The sequence below is a fragment of the Hyla sarda genome, chromosome 3 (genome assembly GCF_029499605.1).
Source record: "Hyla sarda isolate aHylSar1 chromosome 3, aHylSar1.hap1, whole genome shotgun sequence".
In the NCBI taxonomy this organism is placed as follows: domain Eukaryota; kingdom Metazoa; phylum Chordata; class Amphibia; order Anura; family Hylidae; genus Hyla; species Hyla sarda.
Window position 1 is genome coordinate 219,320,538 of NC_079191.1, and position 26,158 is coordinate 219,346,695.

Below are 26,158 nucleotides of genomic sequence, written 5' to 3' on the forward strand. Positions count from 1 at the left end.
ATCAGGGTCATCGCGATAAAATCGCGATGCCCCGATCAGCTACCCCGGAGAGAAGAAGGTCCCTACCTTCTTCCGTAGGCGCCCCGGGTCTGATTGATTGCTCCATGCCTGAGTTACAGGCTGGAGCAATCAACCACCGATTACACAGCTTGTTGGAAATGTCCGAATTATAAAAATATACTGCTTTTAAAACCGCACGTTCAATGGCGTACGCGCAAAAAAATTCAAAAGTCCAAAATAGCGCATTTTTGATAACTTTTTATACCACAAAAAAAAGTGAAAAAAAGTGAATAAAAAGTGATCAAAAAGTCTGACCAGAACAAAAATGGTACCGCTAAAAACTTCAGATCACGGCGCAAAAAAGTTATAGGGCTCAGAAAATGACAATTTTAAACGTATAAATTTTCCTGCATGTATTTATGATTTTTTTCTGAAGTAATACAAAATCAAACCCATACAATCGTATGGACCTACAGAATAAAGATAAGGTGTAATTTTTACCGAAAAATGTACTGCGTAGAAACGGAAGCCCCCAAAATTTACAAAATGGCATTTTCTCTTCAAGTTTGTCGCACAATGCATTTTTTTTCCGTTTCACCGTGGATTTTTCGGTAAAATTACTAATGTCACTGTAAAGTAGAATTGGTGGTGCAAAAATAAGCCATAATACAGATTTTTAGGTGCAAAATTGAAAGGGTTATGATTTTTTTAAAGGCAAGGAGGAAAAAACGAAAATGCTAAAAAGTGAAATCGCTCAGTCCTTAAGGGGCTAAGACCCTACATACCTGTAAATCCACCAAGAATAGCTTATGAAAAAGAGGGCCCATGGTCATGTCAAAGGTCAGCTCCAAATCCCCTTAAAATACTGCATAGGAATCTGAATCAGACTTAGCACTCACGAAAGCACTATTAGTGTAAAATATGCCTTATGAAGAATCAGGAAAACAATTCACCTAGTCAGTGTAAAGGTCCCCATTCACTTTAGAGAGTTAACTAATCATTTTCATGACTACAATCTACGGCCTATGAATAACTGCATTAATTATGATGAGTAAGTAATTTACTTGCACAGACTTTGTTCCATTTATGATCTTTATGAGTAGAATGTTCTCCTAGACGTTCAATAATTAAAGTACAAATACCCCATGACCCAAGAAGATGGGAATGATTATCTTACCAGCATGACGTTCCTTTACTGTACTTTAATTAAGTTCAGACTGAAGGGAGAGCATGGAGTCACTTATTGAATGTGGATGTAGCTTATTTTTTCTTTCTTTTTTTTAACAAACCTGCTTTATTTCATTCATTGTTCACCGCCCCCACATTTCTTTTCTCCGCACACGGATAGTAAAACATAAAATTACTGAACTACAGGAATACAATAAGACATAGAATATGTGAAACTGCTTAAAAAGGGACAACCGGTAGAACTGGAAATCTTATTAGAGAGCAGACTAAAATGCATTTTGTTACCAAAAAATAAATTCTTTGAAAAGCAGGGTCTTTGACATTCTTTAAGAAGCAAAGTTCAGCATTACATATAAAAGATTAATCAAACTATTCATATATAACGTATTAGGACCTTCCACAGGCATGAAACATGCATACACCAATAGTTCACATCAATCCCTTAATGGCTGTATTTCATCCAGCAGTGTCATGTGCTGATCCAATGAATATATCCATTTTCATGCTGAAAGTTACAAAGGAAAGTTTGCACATTGTCTTTAATTGCACAGTAGCCAGAGGTCATCTGGTAACGGATCTAGATCAGGACGTTCCTTGCCGTTTCTGTTGCTGGCTTCGGATGACATCCAGCTGTTTCTTGCATTGCTGATAATATGTTGAAAGGCTTTTGTTTTCATCTAAAAGCTTTTTGTGCTCCTGTACCAGACGAGATGTATTCTGTTGGTCTTTTTCATCCTGGTCAAGTTCTGCTATAAGTTCTTGCCTACAAAATAATGCCAAACATAAACATAATTTTGTATAGAAGCTCAATACACAATACATGTAGTTCAGTAATGCACTCTACCTCATGCTGACTTCTATCTACAGTGTGGGGAAAAAATATGCACAGAGTCCGCAGTGCTTTACAAGTCTAATTTACTTTTCCTCTTTGTAATTTATCATCTTTATGCATATATCATTTTTGTAGAATTGTTGCTTAGAAGGGAGCCTTCGTTTCTACTGTTTATTCTCATTCAGGTTTAAATTCAAAGGCAGCAAATCACATCATAGTTGGACCTGCTCTCAGGTGTGGATGGAACTATCATTGAAGTGGTTTGATGAAGTATGTGTGATGTATGAAACCGCTGTAACCTTAACGTTACTGGCGTCCGGGTTCCCCTGCCTTTTAGGTTTTATTATGTGCACTCTGAATAAAAGAAGGTTCCTTTTACCATAAAGACTCTGGTGAGAGCTACCCATTATTTCTTATCTACGTGCATTTAAGAGTGTGTTTTTGTGCATATTCTTGGTGTAGAGCACCACTTTTTATAGACACCTTCAGTTGAACTAAGCCACAACAGATCTGCACGATCTGAGCCTGATTCATTACTCCACACCGGCAGCAGTGCCAAGTCTCTGTGCCTCTTCTTTGACATAAGCACCTATCATTGTAATGTAAAGATGCACATATCTGCACACTATCCTAACCTTTCCCGCTCCCCACCCCTGATACATGCACTTACTTTCGCTGCAGTAATAATGCTATCTCTGTTTGCACTTTCATGTATTCCTGTGCCATTTTGCAGTGCTGTTCAAACACAGCCATAGATTCTTTGGAGTTTGGACAGGGTGCTAGAGGCTGGGTGGAAGAAAAAGAAAAATTACGTCAAGATCAAACAGGTTCTTCGCAACTAATGTGGACACATCACATGTAATTTGGAAAATTATAACTATAACAAATTATATACACACACCATCTTTCAGCTGCTATTGTTTTACAGCAGGGATGAATTTATAAGAACAAAAGTATTAGCAAGGTGTTAAAAGTGTTATTTATATTAACTTTTGACAAGTTCAGATCGCACAGGGCCTGCAATTGTTCGTAAGAGCACTTCAGCTAGCTATTACCAATGATGGCCCCAAGTCTCATGGCAGAGACCCGATAAGAGCTAAACATGTCTGGATGACATGCCAAAAGTTTACATAAACAACACTAAAGCTTTAAAGAGGTATTCTAAAGAGATTAATTGACAGTATATGAAGGAACACGTGTAACATACATGTAAGAATCCTTGTACTAACTTGTAACTGGTGATCCAGAGTAAGGTAAGCCATTGGTATAGAGTTATCTGAGCCATTGGTATCTGGAATATAAAGTAGATAATATGGATTATGTATCTACAAATAAAACAAAATACACTTTAATATAAACACCTTTATATAGGTGATCCAAAAGAGAGACTAAACATTTTTTTCTGGAGGTTTCTCTCTCCAATAAGTTTTTTTTTTCCCCATTGTAAAAGTTTTCATCACAATTTTTGAAATTATCAGGGTGCCATTATAACTGGGCATCTGCTCTGATAACATCTTTAAGACAGATGCTTTTGTAAAAGCCACATGGATCATGGAAATATTATTTTGGAGGTGACTCTATAGGAGAGTTTTCTAGGCATGCTTTATGATCTGTGCAGGGTTTAGCTTGCAGGGAGGTAGAATAGGTTAGATTTGACCATCAACTATTGTGAGTGGTAGATTTTTCTTATGTATATACATCTGACACTGCATGTCAGAATACGAGAAGACTGCTGAAAAGTTCTCTCTAGAGAACATATGAAAACAATGAGCACTGAACAACAACAATGAGCAACTTTTTAAAATGATAAAAAAAAAAAAAAAATTCATTTTGTGGTGACACATTCCCTTTAACCTCTTGAGGGCCAATGGCGTATGGGTATGCCCTTTCGCCCTGGTGCTTAAGGACCAAGGGCATACCTGTACGCCCGTGGGAATTTCTGCGTGCACCGAGCAGAGACCAGAGCGGGATGCCTGCTGAAATCATTCAGCAGGCATCCAGTGACAATGCCTTGAGGGGTCCTGAGAACCCCCCTTGCCGGCGATTACCCCAAATCCCCAATCAGATCGACGATTTGAGGCGATTCCGGGCTGATCGGTGACCAGATAGCCCGGAAAATAGGAATGATCGGAGCTGCCAATGACAGCCCCGATCATCCTAAAAGGATAGGAGCGAGGTGGCAGGGGTGCCACCTCCTACTATCCCCTGCCATTGGTCGGTTAGGCTGACCGATCAATAGCAGCTGGGGCGGGGGTTAAAGTTCATTTCCCCCGCTCTGCCCGGCCCTGGAAGCCGGGACAGAGCGAGGAAGATGGCGGCAGGTACCTTGGGCACGCAGGGACCGGTGGCAGGCGGGGACCGAGGACCGGCGAGTGGAGCAGGGGAGGACTGGCAGGCAAGTGGAGGCAGCCGCAGCATCAGAGGCAGCAGTGAAGATCGCTGTAAAGTGATCTTCACTGCTGCTTCTAGGAGTTTCAAAATTACAACTCCCAGCAGGCAACTCCAAAGGCTGTCTGGGAATGTTGAGAGCTGTACTTTTTGAAACATCTGCAGGGCCACAGTTTGGAGACCACTGTACAGCCCTTCCACATGTTGCAAAAACTACACCTCTCAGCATGCCCAGACTATTCAGGCATGCTGGGAGTTGTAGTTCTGCAACATCTGGCCCTTCAGATGTTGCATAACTACAACTCCCAGCATGTCTGGACTGTCTGGGCATGCTGGGAGTTGTAGTTTTGCAACATCTGGAAGGGGACTGTTTGGAGACCACTATACAGTGGTGTCCAAACTGTAGCGCTCTAGATGTCAATTCAAAGCATGCTGAGACTGTCCAGGCATGTTGGGAGTTGTAGTTCGGCAACATCTGGCCCTTCAGATGTTGCAGAACTACAACTCCCAGCATGCTTGGAGTTGAAGTTTTGCAACATCTGGAGGGCTATAGTTTGGAGACCACTACATAGGGGTCTCCAAACTGTTCTCCTCCAGTTGTTGCATAACTACAACTCCCAACATGCCCTTCGGCTGTCTGGGCACGTTGGGAGTTGTAGTAATGCAACAACTGGAGGCACACTGATTGGGAAACCTTTTCTGTTTCCCAACCCCTGTGCCTCCTGCTGTTTCCCAACCCCTGTGCCTCCTGCTGTTGCAAAACTATAACTCCCAGCATGCACTGACAGACCATGCATGCTAGGAGTTGTAGTTTTGCAAAAAGCTGGAGGCACATTGGTTGGGAAACAGACTTAGGTGACAGACTACCACCACTGTCTGTTTCCTAACTAACTCAGTGTTTCCCAATCCCAACCAGTGTGCGTCTAGCTGTTTCATAACTACAACTCTCAGCATACACGGTCTGTCAGTGCATGCTGGGAGTTGTAGTTTTGCCCCCCTCCCATGTGAATGTACAGGGTACATTCACATGGGCGGGGGTTTACAGCAAGTTTCCCCGCTTCAAGTTTGAGATGCGGCAAATTTTCTGCTCTAGTTCAAACTCCCAGCGGGAATCTCACTGTAAACCCCCACCCATGTGAATGTACCCTAAAAAAAAAAAAAAACACTACACTACACCAACCCTAAATAAAGAGTAACACTACACCCTTACACTGTCAGCTTGTGTCCCGCTACTGTCAGTGAGGAAAAGCTAGGAGTTGTAGTTTTGCTAATGCTAGAGGAGATGTGAGGAGACATACTGAGGGAGGGGGCGGAGACCTGCACTGTGAGGCCACGCCCCCTCCCTTTGAGAGGAATTCAGACTAGTGAGCTAAATTGAGTGTAATAAAAAAATAAATAAAGGTGCTAGACACATAAAAATTAGATGTACATGGTCAGGATTAGGTACTGAGTGATATATATTTTTTTTTTTAGTTTTTTTTGTTGGATCTGACGGGTACACTTTAAGGTCAAAATGAGCTCGGTCCCCAAGGGGGTGAAGAGTACCTGTCACCAAACTTAAAAAAACTTTTAATATATTGTTCCTTATGTTATTATAAGACATTTTGCTATTTACTTGCTGTTAAAATTCTCAACCTTTATAGGTTTTTAATGTGATTGAAAACACGGCCTCTAGGTGGCTCTGTTCTGTTCCCAAACAGTTAATTTGGTCTCCACCAAGGTTGATTGCCACGTCTGAAATGAAAGTGCTCCCAGCTGCTCAGTCAGGCTGATCAGGACAGCGCTTACCGCAGTGTTCCCGATCAGCTGTACGGACACGAGGAGGGTGTCTACCTGCCTTCTTGCTGTCCAATTGCCGAATGACTGCTCCGCGCTGGAAATCCAGGCATGAGCATTTGAGCGGCAATAACTGATCAATGTTATGCGATTGCATAGCAGTGATCAGTGTAGGAAATCAGTGTGTGCAATGTTATAGTCCCTTATGGGGGCTATAACATTGAAAATAACATTGCAAATATATTATATATATATATATATATATATATATATATATATATATATATATATATATTATATATATATATATATATATAAATATAAATAAGTGAACGTAAAGTGTTAATAAATGTGATTTAAGCCTTTTCCCATTAAAAAAAAAAAAAAAAAATTAACAATGTAAAAAATAAATTTTAACATATGGTATCGCCGCGTGCATAAATGTCCGAACTATAAAAATATAACGTTAATTAAACCTCACGGTCAATGGTGTGCATGTAAAAAAACTGTATTTTTGGTCACTTTTTATACCATACAAAAAAAATGAATAAAAAGCGATCAAAACAAAAATTGTACCGCTAAAAACTTCAGACCACGGCCCAAAAAATTAGCCTTCATACACCCACATATGCAGAAAAATAAAAGTTATAGGGGCCAGAAGAGGACATTTTTAAACGTATAAAATTTTCCTGCATGTAGTAATGATTTTTTTCCTGAAGACAGACAAAAAATAAACCTATATAAGTAGGGTATCATTTAAATCATATGGACCTACAGACTTTTTACCGAAAAATGCACTGCGTAGAAATGGAAGCCCCCCAAAAGTTCCCCCCAATTTTGTCACTTTTTTGGGGGTTTCACCATAGATTTTAGGTTAAAATGCTTCTAGGGGTTTCAAAATTAGGTTATTACAAAGTAGAATTGGTGGCGCAAAAAAATAAGCCATCATATGGATTTTTAGGTGGAAAATTGGGTTATGACTTTTAAAAAGGTAAGGAGGAAAAAACAAAAGTGCAAAAAGTCCTTAAGGGGCTTAGTAGTAATTCCATATGCTGACCACTGTCCTCTTGTATAAAAAAAAAGATGGGAAACTTCAGAGAACTCTCAATGCTGTGTGCATTTCTGGACATTTATGGAGTTTTAAGTCGATCCCATTCCATACATAGTGCAGACCCTTTATCCTTAACTTATCTTTTGCTTCAAACTCCATTTACTATAAATGTCATGCTTCCTGAAAAAGTTTTACTTATTGAACCTTAAATTTACCATAACTGTGGAAATTACAATAGGTATTTTTTCTTCCTAAAGCAATTTTAGTTAATGTGAACTGCAAAATAAAGGAACTTATTACCTGAATCATCAGTAACCAGTGGAATACCACGTGCTGGCTTGTCGGGGGTTGGTCCTGAGGTAGTTATCATCCTCACACTAGGACTTGAGGATCTGCTGCTATTTCTACTTTCCTAAACAAAATACACAAAGAAATACTGTCAATGACAATGCCGTGAACTGGGCCAAATCATACTATGAAAACCAAAATAAGGACCAGCTACCAAAAGGTTAATAAAAACACATGAACATACTTTATTAAATATCAAAAACAAACATTTGATAAAAACAATAAGAAAAGAGTATATGAGGTGGTAGCAATGACAGGTGATAAATGGTATACAGGTTACGTCACAGAAATATGAAATAATAGTAACAGTGTAACTGTAAAACTGGGCAAAAGCAGATAAAAGATACTATGCAAATTCTACAATGATAAAGTAGTATGAACATACCTGCCATGTACCCTGTCAGAGACAACCACCAGAAACCCCAAGGTACAATTCGCATACGCTCATCAGGGGGCGTGACCAGTTTTTATTTCTGTGACGTAACCTGTATACCATTTATCACCTGTCATTGCTACCATCAGCATCTTCTGCATCCAAAGTGCCTCAACTCCTCTCCTTTCTTGTTTTTATCAAATGTTGGTTTGGGACATTTAACAAAGTATGTAAATGTGTTTGTATTAACCTTTTGTAGCTTGTCCCTATTTTGATGTTTATACTTTCCTAAAAACAGTTTAGGAAACAGTCAACAAACCATATTGTCAAGCATTGTCAAAACATTTTACCAAAAAGCAATATTTACCAAACTACTTTAGCTGTAACGTGAATGTCCACCTTAGGCTGGGTTCACACTACGTTTTCTCCCATACGGGAGCGCATACGGCAGGGGGGAGCTAAAAGCTCGCGCTCCCGTATGTCATTCATTTCAATGAGCCGGCCGGAGTGAAACGTTCGGTCCGGTCGGCTCATTTTTGCGCCGTATGCGCTTTTACAACCGGACCTAAAACTGTGGTCAACCACGGTTTTAGGTCCGGTAGTAAAAGCGCATACGGCGCAAAAATGAGCCGACCGGACCGAACGTTTCACTCCGGCCGGCTCATTGAAATGAATGACATACGGGAGCGCATACGGTGACATACGGGAGCGCGAGCTTTTAGCTCCCCCCTGCCGTATGCGCTCCCGTATGGGAGAAAACGTAGTGTGAACCCAGCCTTACACCAATATTTTGTTTAAAAACTCAAGTCTTTTCTGCCAGGAAGCTCCATAACAATATACAAAATCTGTCTTCCTAACAAAAATAGCTAAAGGGGTACTCTGGTGGAAAACAATATTTTTTTTCAATCATCTGGTGCCAATCCTTCCAGTACTTATCTCCTTATTTAGGTGCCTTTTTTTGTTGCAAATTTTAGGTGGACATTCGTGTATCTTTTACTAAGAAGAGACTTCTCTGTCATAAAGCCCAGACTGGTAGAGTGCTGCAGTGATGTCCCATCTGCACACAGGATCTTTGGAACTCAGCCTGAGTCACCATCGGGCTCTTTGTCATCTATTTCTAAGGCCCTTCTCCCTAGTTACTTTGTTTGGTTTGGTGCGGTGACTAGCTGTAGCAAGAGTCCTGGGATTTCCAAACTTCCATTTAAAGGGGTAATCTGTAGAAATGGGGGATAAGATGCCCAGGAGTACCCTCACCTCAGCAATATGGTAAAACCACAAATTTAGAACATACAAACTTTTTTGGCATAGAGTTGCTGTAAGGAAAACATCTGGCCACAGATTGCCCCAGAAAAGTCAGCTGATACAAAGTGCCATTCTGCCGCTACTATTCTCAGTCACAGGAGGATTCCTACCTGGGAACCCCCTTCTTTCACATCCTGTGATCATTTAGAGTCCAAACAGTTGGCCCCCTTTGACCAAAAGACAGGGTAGAGAATACTTCTTTAAGCCTATTTAAACTATCCACATATGTCCGAGAAAATGCCATGTATTTTTCTGAAAATGCAGGTAAACAAATAATAATAATAAAAAATAATAATAATAAAAACAAGTGTCAAAAAATAAATTGTCCAGATTTTTTTCACAAGACTTAGGAGCCATGTACCTCAGGGGACACCTGCTTTAGGGTCTAGTGTAACCAAGGCTAGTTCCCCATCAGTCACATAAGGAACAACCAGATCTTGTACAGAACAGAAATTCTTCTTATAGAGGTGGCTACTTACCTGATTGGATTCTGTTCCAACAATACTGAGGTCCTGCACAGATCTGCGCCTCAGCTGCCCGTTGCCTGCTGAATATCAAAACAAGAAAGAATTTACCAAACTCTGTTCCTAAGTAGAAGTGACGGGACACAAATGTGGGAGCTTGGTATTTGTACAAGTCCATAGGCAGACAGACAGAAAAGGATCCACACAGGGAGTGAGAGACAGCTGCGATATTTTAACTCGAGAAGTACTGTTCAGCAGAAAGTATATACCAAGACAATGACCACTCCTATCACACGTTTAGCAGATCTGTCCTTCACCATCTTCTGCCATGTCATTTCATAGGCTGAATGCTGTCCTGGGCTGATGACGGCATCTATTTCCAGGGCCTTACATTATTCTGTTCTTACAGCAGGAATGCTGACCTAATAAGCCTGCTAGGAACTTTAGTACCTTAGTTCTGATTTCCAATGGCCACCTTAGTGGGTACATGATAAACACATGTCTCGCTTCTTAAAGATCTCTGGAAAAAAAACAGGCTGCAGAAAATAACCTTTAAGCACTTGCTCTCTGCCGCTCCCATCCTAAACTGCTCAGATCCATCCCTGCAAACAGTAAATTCATTGCAATTATTCTTTCTGCTCTGACACAATGTGACAACATCTACGTATGCCCAGGACAACAAGAATAGAAAGGTCTGTATAGAGAAAATGTGTCAATTACCAAGGTCACTTGTGTTTCATGACTAGGGAATACGTAATGTTTGGATTGTGTATTAACACAGGAGATCAGTTGACCAGAAGAAAACCCTGAGATTGCTTGAAGCAACAGCTGAAAAAAATGCCTGAAATTCTTGCTTCACCATCCTGAATTACATAACATTTCATAGTAGCAATTCATTACCGAATGAACAGTTGCTGTAAGAGCCAGCCCACTGTACTAGCAGTGCAGCCTCGTGTATACAGTACATGGCAATAAATAGTCAATACCAGTAAACTAACCAAAGTGAAATGATACATACAAGTTCACAAATTTGCCTTTACAGTAACCAGAAGTATAAGGTAGCCATTTATCCACCAAAATACACAGACTAGGTCCAGCTAACACCTATTGACACCTTTTCTAAACCAAAGCAGGACAGGATCACTCCGGCCAATAATAGATGCAGTTTTTCACGGATGACAGTTTTGTGGATTTGCTAAGACTGGAGACTAAAACACAAGGGAACCAGCTTTAGGATGGAAAAAAAAAGTTCTTGAGAGAAGTCATGAAATGCAAACACACACACATACACACACAAACTAAAATCCACCACCACAAGTGTGTAAAAAAAGAATAATTGTTCACAACCCACCACCCATCATGCCATGCTATAGACAGACTTCTAAGGCAGACAATGTCCATTCTGTCAGGCAGAGATAGCAGACCTGTCCTAAGTCTGGTATGTTCCAATGGAAACTAAAATAGCAAGTTACTTACTGTATTGTCCACTAAAGGTATGTCAACCCAATGAATACAATTAGTTCTATAGATGGTTATAAAAGCAGCACCAAATTTTTATTTAAATGTAAGGAATCTTAGTGTCATTGTTGTTTACAAAACCACGTCAAAAGTTCCTCTGGGTTTGGGTGCCAAATACTCCAACATATTGCTGGAACAGTTAGGGATCAATGCTCAGCTAGGTACTTCTATCCCAGTGTCTACCTGCTGCAGAAGACAGGTGCCATAGATTTTCTATAGAATCTGTATCCTGCAGAGAGGCACTTCACTAGAACTAGCAGGAAGAAGTGCTTAGCTATTGGTGGTGGTCTCCGCAACCAGACCCCGATTGATCACACTTTATTTACATTTATTTTAAACTGAACATTCTAAGGTTGGCTTTAGGAAAACTATTTTGTTAAGGGTACGTTCATACGTACATGATCCCGCGCAGATTTGATGAACGTGAACGTACCCTAAAGGAGTTTTACCATGAAGACAAAAAGATCTAAGCTAATGCATGTGAAATGAAGTATATTAGCATATACAAGTAATTATCAGAAATCAGTCATTTTTGACAGTACTACCGATATAGGCTGGATAATCTTTTTCTTTGCTTGTTTCCATAGTATAGATCCTGAAAGCTGTGTTCTCCTCTGGTCAGGCATGCTCAGTTTTCCTCACACAGTGAATATGCAGCCAATTGGTTTGCAGCATATACAGTGGATACACTGCACACAGTTCACTTACATACTTCTGTATGAGGGAGTCTGGCTAAATATTCACTGGCCAGGATAAGGTAACCTTATATAATAATAATACTATATTACAGTCTGTAACACTTCATTCCCTTAACAGGAAGTGGAGGGATATTATTTACTATAATATCACTGTACGCTGTAGCAGCACGGAAATGAGCATCTGCACTAATGACTGCTGGAAGATGACGTTCACAGCAAACCATGTGACAATTAGAGGCTCTGCCCACCATGGATTCCCATATTAAAAAGGGGAATGGATTAAAAATAAATAAATAAAAAGTCAGAGAGAAGGAAATAAGGTCATGTCTACATTATTGTGAGGACAATTATTTTGATTCAACCTTACAATATTAGGTTTGCTGTGGAAAATGAATCATGGTAAAAGCCCTTTAACAATAGGTTTTTGTTGTAGGTCAACATGGGGGTTATGCAATGCACAACAATGTATTTGTGTATTTTTTTTTTCTTTTTGTGTTTTATCATATTTATATTAATGTAAAAGCCGCATGCCCACTACAACATACAAAGTGGTGTTTTTATTTTCCCGTACAGACTAACTTTTCCCTGACTAAAAAAGGGACTTGCGTAAAAGTGTGTTTAATTTTTTTGTGGTGTCATCAAAGTTGCAGGTACTAAAATACACAATTTTAACACAAAAAAAGCTGGTGTTTATGTGAGATTTTTTTTTCCTCGCTATTACTGTGATTCCTGGGATCCTGAGCACCAGAGTAAAAGAATTTTACAGTAAATTGATTTCACTTCCACCTTTTGGTTTTATTGGCATTTAAAGGATGTCGTCATTCTAACTAATTACAGCAATTACACCATCACGGCTATTACTTATTGAGCAAGTGAATCACCCCCGGCAACAACACTGATCTAATATTAGCAAGAATTAAATGTGGTGGCAGAAATATTTATCATTCTTCAGTCAATACAGCGGCACTTGTTCACACGCTGGAATGGCATGAGAAATGAAGTCATAATTATTAGGGAGGGAGCAAAATAAAACACAAGCGACAACATAAAGTCCCCGACCAAGGAAGAGAAGGCGAGGACAATCAATTAGCATGGTTAGCGGGGACACTTATTTTAGAAGAGGCATGCATGTTATTTTATACACTCCTAAATTCCACTAATAGTAGAAGCTTAAAGAATCATCATCAAATGCTTCTCACTCCAATTTACGTTTCAGTCACAAGAAGAACCAGCACAAATGTAATAAAATAGAATCATCACTACAAAAGGTTTTTTAATTGTAAAGTAACTCATAAAACAAAACCATAACATGTTAAATGCATTATTTGGTGTAGATTAGTGGCCTATTTTAACTTTGTATTCCTTTCCATTTTAGCTATTACTAATCTGCTTACAACTGCTGAAAAAACTACATTAGTTACCTAAATGGAATGACCCTTGCTTTTCTGAAACAAGACCAGTCATACAGAGGAAAACAGTCAAATCCCAACTCCGCTAAAGATAACACTCCACGCAGATTACCCCATCAAGGAGTGTTATGTACGGAATGTCTGCAACCGGTTAACAACGGAAAACCACAAAGCCCCTGGGTTCAATATGAGAAGTCTGAGCTTCTGAACATCTGTTTTTTACAAAAGGAAGAAGAGACCCTGGTTGTGTATATCCTGCACCCTTAAAGTGTACCTTTCATAAACAAAATTTTTTTATATAAATGTAGATAACATTTGTATATTTGTAATATACATTGGTTAAATTTGTATATTTTTGGGTGAAAAAATGCTGTCTCTGCGTCTATTGCTCTGTGCAGACTCCTGGCTTGTCAATCATCCTGATGTGTGAGACGGAAGCATGTCACAGAGCCCCGCTTGTCCTCCCTGCACAGAGCCCCGCTTGTCCTCCCTGCACAGAGCCCCGCTTGTCCTCCCTGCACAGAGCCCCGCTTGTCCTCCCTGCACAGAGCCCCGCTTGTCCTCCCTGCACAGAGCCCCGCTTGTCCTCCCTGCACAGAGCCCCGCTTGTCCACCCACATTTCCTGTATTTGAACTCCTCAGAGACACACAGACAATAGCTGCAGGGACGAAAAAAAATATATGTATATTTTTTAACCAATGTATATTACAAATATACATATAAAGGTATTATCTACATTTTATAAAGAGATTTTGTTGACTACTGGTACACTTTTAAAAGGGAATGTATCAAATGTTTTGCTACTGATTAGAGGCAGATACAATTTTTTTTAAATTTTATTTTAGTAATCTACTTCTATTTTATAATTCAGTGTTTCCCAACCAGAATGCCTCTAGCTATTACAAAACTCACAGCATGCCCAGACAGCTGTCCTGGCATGCTTGTCTTATCTTTAAATGCTTGTAACAGAGCAGAAGCTATGCTTCACAGCAGCCTCATATGGCCTACAGGAAATCGTAGTCTGGAGCTGACCAACTCATTGGCTGCTGTGAGAAAGTTTTCAAGACACTCACAGATTGTGCAGAGAATGGAGGTGGAAGCGGTGATCATCATCTGTTGTAGCTGGTAGATCCTGTCTTATCTTTATATAGGGGTCACTTTTCACAGTAATCCTAATTGTGAGGAGAATGCTGAAAAGGTAGTTCTGGCTGTGTATGCCAGGTCCCGCCTCCATTGCATGAACCTGGCAATAGATGCTGATACATCGGGTATCTGCAAAACTGAACCTCGTTCTAATATGGTTCACCCTTACTATAACCCCATGTATTGGGCTTACAAAGCAAGTGAATCAGCTGTTAGTTTCACTTTAAGATATGCAAGGTGCACACAGCATTGCTGTATGGGATACAAATGAATTGAAAATGTGCATTATTGTGCTTAGGAACAATACTTATGCTATTCAGAATACCAGGTCCATAAAATTGGAGCAGCAGCAACACAGAAAGTAATTTTGCATATTTTGGCCTGATTTTAATAAAGTAGAAAAGGGAAAATATTTTGAAATTAAATAACAAAAGGCACATAAAATGTGAGTGCTTATATAGTTACCGAGTGCTTAATAGGACACTCAATCTACAACCCTGTGATGGAAAAGAGTTGAAGACTGTACAGACAACCAAATTGGAGCGAGAAGCATTTCTCTTTTTTGTGATTAATCTTTGGCTCAGAAGGTTACCATCCTGTAGTACCTGTTATGATGATCTCAGGGACATCCAGAATATTGCCAAATGAAGCAGTTTTACGGTGGCCTCGTTTAGGCTTGGTATAGGCTGCAAAAACACATACACAATACACATGCAAACAACTACAAGTGGTACAGGGCACAGTTCACAAGGGCATGAAAGTGTACAGCACAGTGTTATACAATGGAAATGCATGCAGAAAAACAACCATGCATGCTACATACATGTAAAAAGACAAGCATGAACATGCACAAAAAGACCGGGGCACACAACGTAATTCAAAAGGTGAGAAGACTTCTAAAACCATCTCATATCTACATTTTTGGATATTGACTTATTGAGCTATAGGCTTTAGTACCTATTGAAAAAGTACAGGATTATAAACTGGATGGGGTTCAATTGCTAAAACAATCCTTCAAGAGATTTTCTTGAAATGGTAAGGATAAATAGCTGTTCAGATTTATGAGGGAGGATGATGCATATAACAATGTCAGCACATTTACAGAGACGTTATGAATAAAGAAATGGACAAAGACCTGACAGCTCTTATGACATGTCTGAAAAAGTATACAGAGCAATTCTGGAGCATCATTTCTAAGAACTCTACATTGTGCACTTCCTCTGTTATTACCCCCAAGACATATACGAATAAACTGAAAACTAGATGTTACCATTCCTCTTTGGATGGTGTCAGGCTGTATAGGAAAATATGCCATCAATGCTGTCAGCATTTTTAGGGAAACTCACCATTAACAAATGGGAATTGTAACATACAGATGACAATTTATTAATCCCTTCCTGACCCATGATACAGAGTTAGAGGAGGAAGTATCATGGGAGCCTAATCCAGGGTGCAACCTGTACACTGCAGCTGACACCGGCTGATAAGACATAAGAGATCCCTCCAAAACTGCTCATTGAACTGTCAATAGCGCTCAATAGTGACTGTTGCTAAACAGTTAGATAGTGAGTTGCTTTTGGTCTAGTACTCCAATTGGCACCCCCACAAAGTAAAGAACAAAAAATAAATAAATAAAAACACTCTCTCCTAATAAGTCAACTCAACCTATCAATAAAAAAGTGAAACCCATTTGGTATCACCGTGCCTGTAATTGTCTGACTAACTAGTACACTCCTGACCCACAACCAAGGATAGAAACAGAAAAACTCCAATACTAGTCATCACATCCCAGAAAAAAAAATGAAAAAAAAAAGTTAAAAAGCCAAATTTATGCAAAAGCAGTATCAATAAATACTACCGATCACAAGTCAAAAATGAGCCATCATGCAGCTCTATAGATGAAAAAATAAATAAAAAAAAAGTTGTGGGTTAAAACATAGCAAAGCACTTTTTTTTTTAATTTTTTTTTTTTTTTTTTTACAAATTTGGTATTCCTAGATCTGCACTGACCTATAGAAAAAAAAATCTTGCCCGAGACTGGCACACAAATTTGTGCAATTGCATTTTTCCCTTTCAATACTGCCCTACAAATAGTGTTCTCTGGCTTTGTAATACATGTTAAAGTAATATGAAAACGATACAGTAAAAAGTAAAACTTGTCACTTTAAAAAATTATCCCTCATCTGACTGAAATTAAATGAAAATAAATAAAAATAAAATAATCTTATGGGTCTTAGAAGGTGGGGAGGAGCAATAACAGAGGAATAGCATATTGCAGTGTTGTAAGGATACATGCCCTATCTTGGGAATGCATACAAAAATAAATGGTAAAGATATGACAGAGCTGAAGCATAACATCAGTGCAAGTGTGACAGATCAACACAGCAGGTTGTGATATAAAAACTGCACCGGTTTATGGATTTGGTTGCTGTGAACATGCATTTCAAAACACAAAGCACAACTAGATGGTCAACAGCCCCATTAGATTTCCCATTCACCAAGAGTGTACTAAAAGAAGTCACTTCTTTATTTGAACCAAAAATTGCCTACTCTACAGATTAAAACCCCAACTGCGGTCAGATATTGCTGTAATTCCGCCTAAGATTGTGGTCTGAAAGTGGTATTCCAGTACCTTAAAGATGTATCCTTTATTCCCATGTTCAACCTCTGGGACCATTTCATGATCTAAGCAGGGCCCCGACTCCATGGACTGGGGGTCTGGGATCAGATTGTGGATAGGAGACATGCTGTTTTGAGGTTGGAACACCCTTAAGTTCACAAAAATGACATGTCTGCATCACACACACCACTTGTTGGAGTGGGGTTGTACAAATTAAGTGTTATATTGTCATTTGCGGGGTCAGCAGTGAACACATTGGTGTGTACTACAGACTTAGAGTAGTGTAGAGAAAAGTATTCCCAATCCGTTGTGCCCAGGCAAAAAAAAAGGAACTTTAACTCACCTTCCTGCGTTCCCCCATGGCGCTACTACAGCTGTTCGGTCCTCCAGTCCGGTCTTCGGTGTGCACGGATCGTCACACCGTGCTCAGCCTATTACTGGCCACAGCGATGTCCCGCCTTGGCCGGTGATAGGCTGAGCACAGTATAACTGAAGGAGGAAGACGATTAGACTGGAGGACCGAACATCTGTAGCAGCGCTACGGGGGAACACTGGAAGGAGAGTTGTTTTTTTTTTTTCCTTCCCCCAACGGACTGGGAACGCTTTTCTCTACACTACTCCTTTAATACTACTGTCACAAGACCACTAGCTTAGGCGATGAATGTACAGTAATACTGTCATAATTGACCAATAGCTGAGTTCTACTGAGGTTTTAATCTATAGTGTAAGAAATTTGTGTTCGTAATATAGATAGAAAGAACTACTTTTAATAAACATTTGGTAAAAAAGAAATGTATGGTACTATTGACCACCCACTGGTGGTTTATTGTATTTGGTTTGAGTTTAACCCTTTAGTCTTGCATATGTGGATTTGAACATGCACTATGGGGTTACTTGCATAGAGATAGTAGATGAATGCACTCGTGTAGAAATACAACTAATCTTTTGTATTTAGTGCTAAGTTAAAAATGTTGTAGAAGCATCAAAATGTAATAAAATGCTTATAGCAGAATTTTCTTAAAATGTGCAGCAAAACTCATTTCTGTGCGAAGTAAAGCGCCTCTTCTTTGTCAGCGGCTTCCTATTTTAAGCCTTACACTGTTGCCATTTTCACCTTTCATTGAACTTTGCAGAATTTATATCATAATATTATGCTGCAGTTATACTCAATGTTTCTCTCTGTGGCTTTATCTTTTATGGCAAATTAATGGCACTTAAGTGGTAGTTGTTTGCCCTAACAGCACTTCTGTGTCTTAGACATGTTTTTTTCCTTCTGTTATGGGATCTATATGTTTTATTTTTCCATTACACCGTGTGTGCGCTATACTTTATTTTGTTCTACACCACCCTCCTGCCTCAAATACAGACAGTGCCAATGGGTATAATAGGCTCAAATGTTCTTGGCATCTGAAGCAAATTGTGAATGATAAAAATTAATAGCTTGATAAAGTTAACTACCAGTAATAAAACAATAGGCATTAAGTGCACAGAGCTGCAACAGCTCGAAACCTCAAAAAAACAAAAAATAAATTATTTTGGGAATATCATAACCTCAATTTTACAGATCAATCATCAATCTGAAAGCATCCCTTGGGGGTCAGTATACTACACTGGTTTACCTATCACTTCCACATTAACAGCCATTAATATTGCCAACAAAGTCGCCCCAAGATTGAAGTCTGCTAGGGCCAGTAATTCCTAAATTTTGTGTTCTCTATGCTCTTTACCTGTACTTGCAGAAATCCTTGCTTCCAATTCAGACATGTCTGCACTCATTCGTTTGCTCTCAGATGTGCCCAATATTGAAGAGGGCTTCCCTCGTGTATCTGACAGGCTTTCTACACTGCTACCTCGAGAAGGTGGCAAACTCAAACGGCCTGGTTCACCCTGCATGAAAATAGTAGAGTAGATAAAGATAAAAGACCAAACAAAAAAACAACTCTATTATAAATAGGATAAATTTATATTTTGAGTTCTAATTTCCAACTATATTCAATGTCTGTTTGCAAACAGTGAATAAAAAAGATTCTTACCCATGTCTAGAGACTGAAAACCTGTCTAAAGAATTGCATGCTCACACATAAAGACAGCTTAAATGGTTTTCTGGGCATTAAAGGGGTACTCCCCTGGAAAAAACTTTTTTAAATCAACTGGTGCCAGAAAGTTAAAACAGATTTGTAAATTGCTTCTATTTAAAAATCTTAATCCTTCAAGTACTTATCAGCTGTTGTATTCTACACAGGAAGTTCTTTTCTTTTTGAATTTCCTTTCTGTCCGACCACAGTGCTCTCTGCTGACACCTCTGTCCATTTTAGGAACTGTCTGGAGCAGGAATAGGTTGGCTATGGGGATTTGCTCCTACTCTGGACAGTTCCTAAAATGGACAGAGGTGTCAGCAGAGAGCACTGTGGTCAGACAGAAAGGAAGTTCAAAGAGAAAAAAAACTTCCTCTGGAACATACAGCAGCTGATTAGTACTGGAAGGGTTAAAATTTGTATATAGAAGTAATTTACAAATCTCTAACTTTCTGGCACCAGTTTAAAAAAATAAATAAATAAAAATAAAAAATTCCCAGTGGAGTACCACTTTAAACATTGAATCTACAGGACAGACCACTAATGTCCGATTGGCAGGTTGCTGACACCTGGCACCCCTGTTGATCGGCTGTTTGGCAGAGTTGCAGCTCTTGTACATACACCATGAATGGCTGGAAACAGTTGGCTTCATGCATTGTGTAGTATTGGTGGTGCCAGGTTACTGCAGCGCAGCTCCCACTAAATTAAATACCGTAAGAGCTGATCTGCAGTAACCCAGCACGGCCACTACATATCGGCTTCCAGCCCTGTTTACTGTGTAAGTTGGGTGTGACAGCTCTGGCACACAGCTGATTGGCACTGTGTTAGGTGTCTTCCCCCCCCCACTGATCAGATAATAATGACCTATGATAAGAATGTTTCATCAATAAAAAGTATTGGAAAACCTCATTAAAGTGTATCAAAGCTAGTAATCGACGATTATCGGTTTGGCCGATATTATCGGCCGATAATCACGATTTTGGACATTCTCGGTATCGGCAATTACCTTGCCGATAATGCCCCGCCGGAGACTACCATCGCCGCCGCTGCCCCATTGCCTCCCCTCATCCTCTGCCCACATACTGCCGCCGCCCCATCGCCTCCCCCCATCCCTGGTGTTATAATTACCTGTTCCCGGGGGTCCGCGATCCTTCTGGCTCCTGCGCTATTGCTGTGCGCTACACTGCGTAATGAAGAGGGACGTCCCCAACGCGACGTCACCGTCAGTGCGCACAGTGACAGCGCAGGACGCCGACAGAGCCAGAAGGATCGCGGACCCCCGGGAACAGGTAAACACCGGGGATGGGGGGAGGCGATGGGGCGGCGGTATGTGGGCAGAGGATGGGGGGAGGCGATGGGGCTGCGGCATGTGGCCAGAGGATGGGGGGAGGCAATGGGGCAGCGGCGGCGGTATGTGGGCAGCGATGGGGCAACTGTGGTGGTTAGACTCAGGACCCCAGGACAGGCAGGGGGAGAGAAGCGGGTGGCGGCGGCGGTCTCTGCCACCGCAGTTCATTGATTTAAAGCACCCGCTTTAAATCATTGATCTGCAACGGCTTCTGCCCCGCCGGGGGGGGGGGGGTTGAAATAGCCAATAACTTATACCGGAATATCTGTATAAGTTATCAGCTATCGGCCAGAAAGGTGACAGATTATCGGGATCGGCCCTAAAAAAATCGATATCGGTCGATCCCTAATCAAAACCCTCAGTATAAACTAAAAGGTGTATTAACTGGCAGCAGGTCTATAAAAATTATACAGGAAGAGATCACTTGAAAAAATCCATAGTGAAAAACTCCAGCACTTCCAGAGTGGATAAAAAAAAGTATAGAATTTATTCAATCTCTGTGGAGGTAAAAAAAAACATGCATAGAAGGCAGGAAAATACGATAAAAACCGACGCGTATCGTTAGCCTTTGTCAAGGTATGACATGACCTATGTCATACCTTGACAAAGGCTAACGATACGAGTCAGTTTTTATTGTATTTTCCGGCCTTCTATGCATATTTTTTTACCTCCACGGATATTGAATAATATCCACTCTGGAAGTGCTGGAGTTTTTCACTATGGATTTTTTCAAGTGATCTCTTTCTGTATTGCTGCCTCGTGGAGCGGCCACGTTTCCCATGCACCCAGACTGGATGAGCAGTAGAGACCGAACACTACGAGGGTGAGCTGTATATATTTTCCAGTTTCTCTATAAAAATTATAGCTAATTAAAAAGTTGCAAAAAACTTTAAAATATAGAAAATAAGGGTTACAACCACAAATCCTTGCAGAATTAGTAGGGAGAAGTAGAGGAGTAGTAAAACCCTATACTGATCCCGCAAAGTTTCTAGTATGGAGACCCAAAATGGCGTTTTAACAAAAATTACACAGTTTGATACAGAATCAGATGCTTTCACATCTACTTACTCCCTGCTTTGACTGGTTTTTCAAATGCGCCAATTTTGACTCTATCCGTTTGATTGTATCATCGGCACTAGCTTGGATATCATCACTTTTATTGCTGGTATTTGTAGAAGTAATGTCAATGCAAGATCCTGTTGGAGAAAACAGAGGTCATTTGTTAATCTATTACAATATAATTTCTAATAGTCATGATATATGTACTTAAAGGGTTACTCCGGTGGAAAACTATATATAATATTATATATATATATATATATAATATATATATAATATATATATATATATATATATATATATATATATATATATATATATATATATATATATATATATATATATATATTTTTTTTTTTTTTTATGAACTGGTGCCAGAAAATTAAACAGATTTGTAAATTACTTATATTAAAAAATCTTAATCCTTTCAGTACTTTTTAGCAGCTGTTTGCTACTGAGGAAATTCTTTTCTGTTTGAATTTCTTTTTTGTGCTGTCCACAGTGCTCTCTGCTGACACCTGATGTCCCCCATAGCAAACCTATGCTGCTCTGGACAGTTCCTGACATGGACAGAGATATCAGAAGAGAGCACTGTGGACAACACAAAAAAGAAATTCAAAAAGTAAAAGAATTTCCTCTGTAGCATACAGCTGCTAAAAAGTACCAAAAGGATTAAGATTTTTTAATAGAGGTCATTTACAAATCTGTTTAACTTTCTGGCACCAGTTCATTTATACTTCATGTGAATGGCTCTAATGAGCGGTGTACTACACTTCACTCAGATGCAGCTGCATGGGTCTTGCGCACATCCTACGTTACCCAGAATCCTTGTAATTCACACGGTAGAGAGATGCACTAGATTCTCCTTTAAAAGGGAATTAACTCTTAATACTGCGGACACCCTATTTGACTGCAGCATTTTATGCTCTTTGTAGCCTTGTCAAACAAGGCCAACATGATCTAAAAGCAAATAATCTACGGTTTATGCTCCACAGATTCACTTTGAATTTCAACAAGAGACTTCTAGATGTGCTTGAATTGTTACATTTTCAGCTCTGAGTTGTAAACGTGCCACTACACATAGCCACTTAAAATAAACTAACGAGTCTAGTGGATGGTGCAATGCCATGATGGCAAATCAAAGGTGCCAACTATTTTGCACAACGTGTGGCCCTTCCAAGCTGCACTGTGGCACAAGCAATTAATGCCCAACATGAGCCCTTATGAGGGTTGTGTTTTAGAGATTGCTTCATGTTAAAGAATGAATATATCAGGTAAGACCATTTTTTAGCCTACTACTGTATATAATGTGTTAATTATATGCTTTATTATATTATTGAAGCTGTGCCTAGTAGAAGAGCTCCACTGAACTGAATAATTGTAAGCTGCAGTGCCATGCACAGCTGCACATACTGCTGACTGATAGGGCTGTGAGGTATAGCCCCGGAAACCCCTTTAACCCCTTAAGGACATGCACCGTAAATGTACGGTGCTGCATAGCGACTCTTAGCTCACAGCACCGTACATTTACGGCGCGGCTGTGATACAAGCACAGGAGCTGCGCTCGCTTTATTCCCGGTGGCTGTCAGCAGTCGCTGACCTGCCGGTAATGGCGGACATCAGGGATCGCGCTGATGTCTGCCATTATCCCCATGAGGTGCTGTGATCAATACAGATCACGGCATGTGCGGCACTTACAATGGCTGATTTGATCGCCCACGGCACTGCCGTGGGGATCAGATCAGCCAGGATGGCGGAGAGAGGTCGCCTCATCTGCCTCCGTCCGTCTCCCGGGATCTTCTGCACTGATCTGCCTTCCAGCAGACCAGAGCAGAAGATAGCCGATAATACTGATCAGTGCTATGCCCTATGCATAGCACTGATAAGTATTAGCAATCTAATGATTGCTATAACTAGTCCCCTATGGAAACTAAAAAAGTGTAAAATAAAAGTGTGCGTAAATGTCCGAACTATAAAAATATAACGTTAAAGGAGTAGTCCAGTGGTGAACAACTTATCCCCCTATCCTAAGGATAAGGGATAAGTTTGAGATCGCGGGGGGTCCGACCGCTGGGGCCCCCTGCGATCTCCTGTACGGAGCCCTGACAGCCCGCGGGAAGGGGGTGTGTCGACCTCCGCACGAAGCGGCGGCCAACACGCCCCCTCAATACAACTCTATGGCAGAGCCGGAGCGCTGCCTTAGGCAATCTCCGGCTCTGCCATAGAGTTGTATTGAGGGGACGTGTCGGCCGCTGCTTCGTGCGGGGGTCGACACCCGCTATTTGGCCGGAGAGCCGGGGCCCTGTACAGAGAGATTGCAGGGGGCCCCAGCGGTCGGACCCCCGCGATCTCAAACTTATCCCCTATCCTTAGGATAGGGGATACATTTTTCACCACTGGACTACCCCTTTAATGATCCCCTACGGCAAATGGCATAAAAAAATTAAAATAAAAAAAGCCAAAATTTCTGCTTTTTTGGCACATCAGACTGCAAAAAAATTTAATCAAAAGACTTCAGATCATAGATCAAAAAATGAGCCCTCACACATCCCTGAATATGAAAAAGTTATGTTAGAGGTGGTCAAGTTAGAGGTGGTCAAGATAGGGCAATTTTAAAACATACTGATTTTGTAAAAAAAAAAAAGTTTGGGATTTTATAAAAGCAGTACAATAATAGAAATGTATGTAAACATGGGTATCATTTTAATCGTTGACCCAGAGAATAAAGAAAACATGTATTATTTACCGTAAAGTGCCAAAACGAAACCTCCCCCAAATTTGCAAAATTATGATTTTCGTTTAACCCCTTAAGGATCGGGGTTTTCCGTTTTTGCACTTTCATTTTTTCCTCCTTACATTTAAAAAAATCATAACCCTTTCAATTTTACACCTAAAAATCCAAATGATGGCTTATTTTTTGCGCCACCAATTCTACTTTGTAATGACATCAGTTATTTTACCCAAAAATCTACGGCGAAACGGGAAAAAAAAATAATTGTGAGACAAAATTGAAAAAAAAAGTGCCATTTTGTAACTTTTGGGGGCTTCTGTTTCTATGAAGTAAATTTTTCGGTAAAAATGACACACTCTATTCTGTAGGTCCATACGATTAAAATGATACCCTACTTATATAGGTTTGATTTTGTCGGACTTCTGAAAAAAAATCATAACTACATGCAGGAAAATGTATACGTTTAAAATTGTCATCTTCTGACCCCTATAACTTTTTTATTTTAACGCATATGGGGCGGTATGAGGGCTCATTTTTTGCGCCGTGATCTGAAGTTTTTAGCGGTACCCTTTTTATATTGATCGGACTTGTTGATCACTTTCTATTCATTTTTTCATGATATAAAAAGTGACCAAAAATACACTATTTTGGACTGTGGAATTTTTTTTGCGTACGCCATTGAACTTGCGGTTTAGTTAATTATATATTTTTATAAGTCGAACATTTCCACACGCGGCGATACCACGTTTATTTTTATTTACACTTTTTTTTTTTAAATGGTAAAAGGGGGATTGGGGTTAAATGATAAATAATTGGGAAGGGGTTAAATGATCTTTATTCCCTTTTTTTTTTCACTTTTCTTTTGCAGTGTTATAGCTCCCATAGGGACCTATAACACTGCACACACTGATCTTTTACAATGATCACTGGTTTCTCATAGGAAACCAGTGATCGATGATTCTGCCGCTTGACTGTTCATGCCTGGATCTCAGGCACTGATCAGTCATTCGGCGATCGGACACCAGGAGGAAAGGTAGGAGACCCTCCTCGTGTCTAACAGCTGTTCGGGATGCCGCGATTTCGCCGCGGCTATCCCAAACAGCTCCCTGAGCTAACCGGCATGGTTTCACTTTCGTGGCCCCATGTTATAGAAAGTGAAAGGACTCAGGAAGTACCGGTAAGTCCTTGGTCCTTAAGGGGTTAAATTTCCTTACACAAAATTATTTTTTTAGGGTATAATGAGTGATGTCATTACAAAGCACAACTGGTCACGCAAAAAACAAGCCCTCATATGGGTCTGGGAATGGAAACATAAAAGAGTTATGAATTTTAGAAGGAGAGGAGGAAAAAATTTCCTTAAGGGGTTGAAAAAATAAAAAAAATTAAAAACATTTAATTTAACTTTACATTAAATAGGGTTAAACTACAACATTCTCCTAACATGTTGGAATATATCAGAAGTCTTTTATAGGCAGTAAAAAGCATCAGATCTCAAGTCAAGTGCTTTTAGGGGAGAGGCCAGAGTACAGAAAAGTCAGCACTGAAAACGTAATACCGCTTATAAATGTATACATATTACTTCAAATTAAATGGTAGAAAGTATAAATGGTTTCTGTACAATGATTTGTCAACAGTCAGACAACTCCTGTAACTCCTATTCCTTTTATTAATAAAAGTCTTAACTACCCATCAAACTAACTAAACATATCCACAGCAGGACAAACATAACCGTTTACCAGTCATTTCAGGTAACAGATCAGGATAAGCTGTCATGTGTCCATGAGGAGTAGCATCATTTCTGTCTTATATAACTTTTTATGGCACTTTCTAGTGT

General features: G+C 39.9%; 1 protein-coding gene across 3 annotated transcripts in view; it reads right to left on the reverse strand.

Moving 5' to 3' along the window:
• Positions 1–1,074: 1,074 nt before the first annotated feature.
• Positions 1,075–26,158, reverse strand: part of MAP3K7 (mitogen-activated protein kinase kinase kinase 7) — a 72,352-nt gene continuing 47,268 nt past the window's right edge. Inside the window, exons 10-17 of one of the 3 annotated variants that reach the window (XM_056566125.1) lie at positions 21,603–21,730; positions 18,839–18,998; positions 15,097–15,177; positions 9,738–9,805; positions 7,536–7,647; positions 3,250–3,311; positions 2,691–2,806; positions 1,075–1,951 (exon numbers count right to left, since the gene is read on the reverse strand). In XM_056566125.1, the coding sequence (XP_056422100.1) occupies positions 1,771–1,951; positions 2,691–2,806; positions 3,250–3,311; positions 7,536–7,647; positions 9,738–9,805; positions 15,097–15,177; positions 18,839–18,998; positions 21,603–21,730 (908 nt within the window). In that variant the 3' untranslated portion in view covers positions 1,075–1,770. Of the gene's footprint in view, positions 1,952–2,690; positions 2,807–3,249; positions 3,312–7,535; positions 7,648–9,737; positions 9,806–10,272; positions 13,900–15,096; positions 15,178–18,838; positions 18,999–21,602; positions 21,731–26,158 lie in introns of those variants that run through there. The other 2 variants (XM_056566126.1, XM_056566127.1) reach the window with 2 other exon arrangements.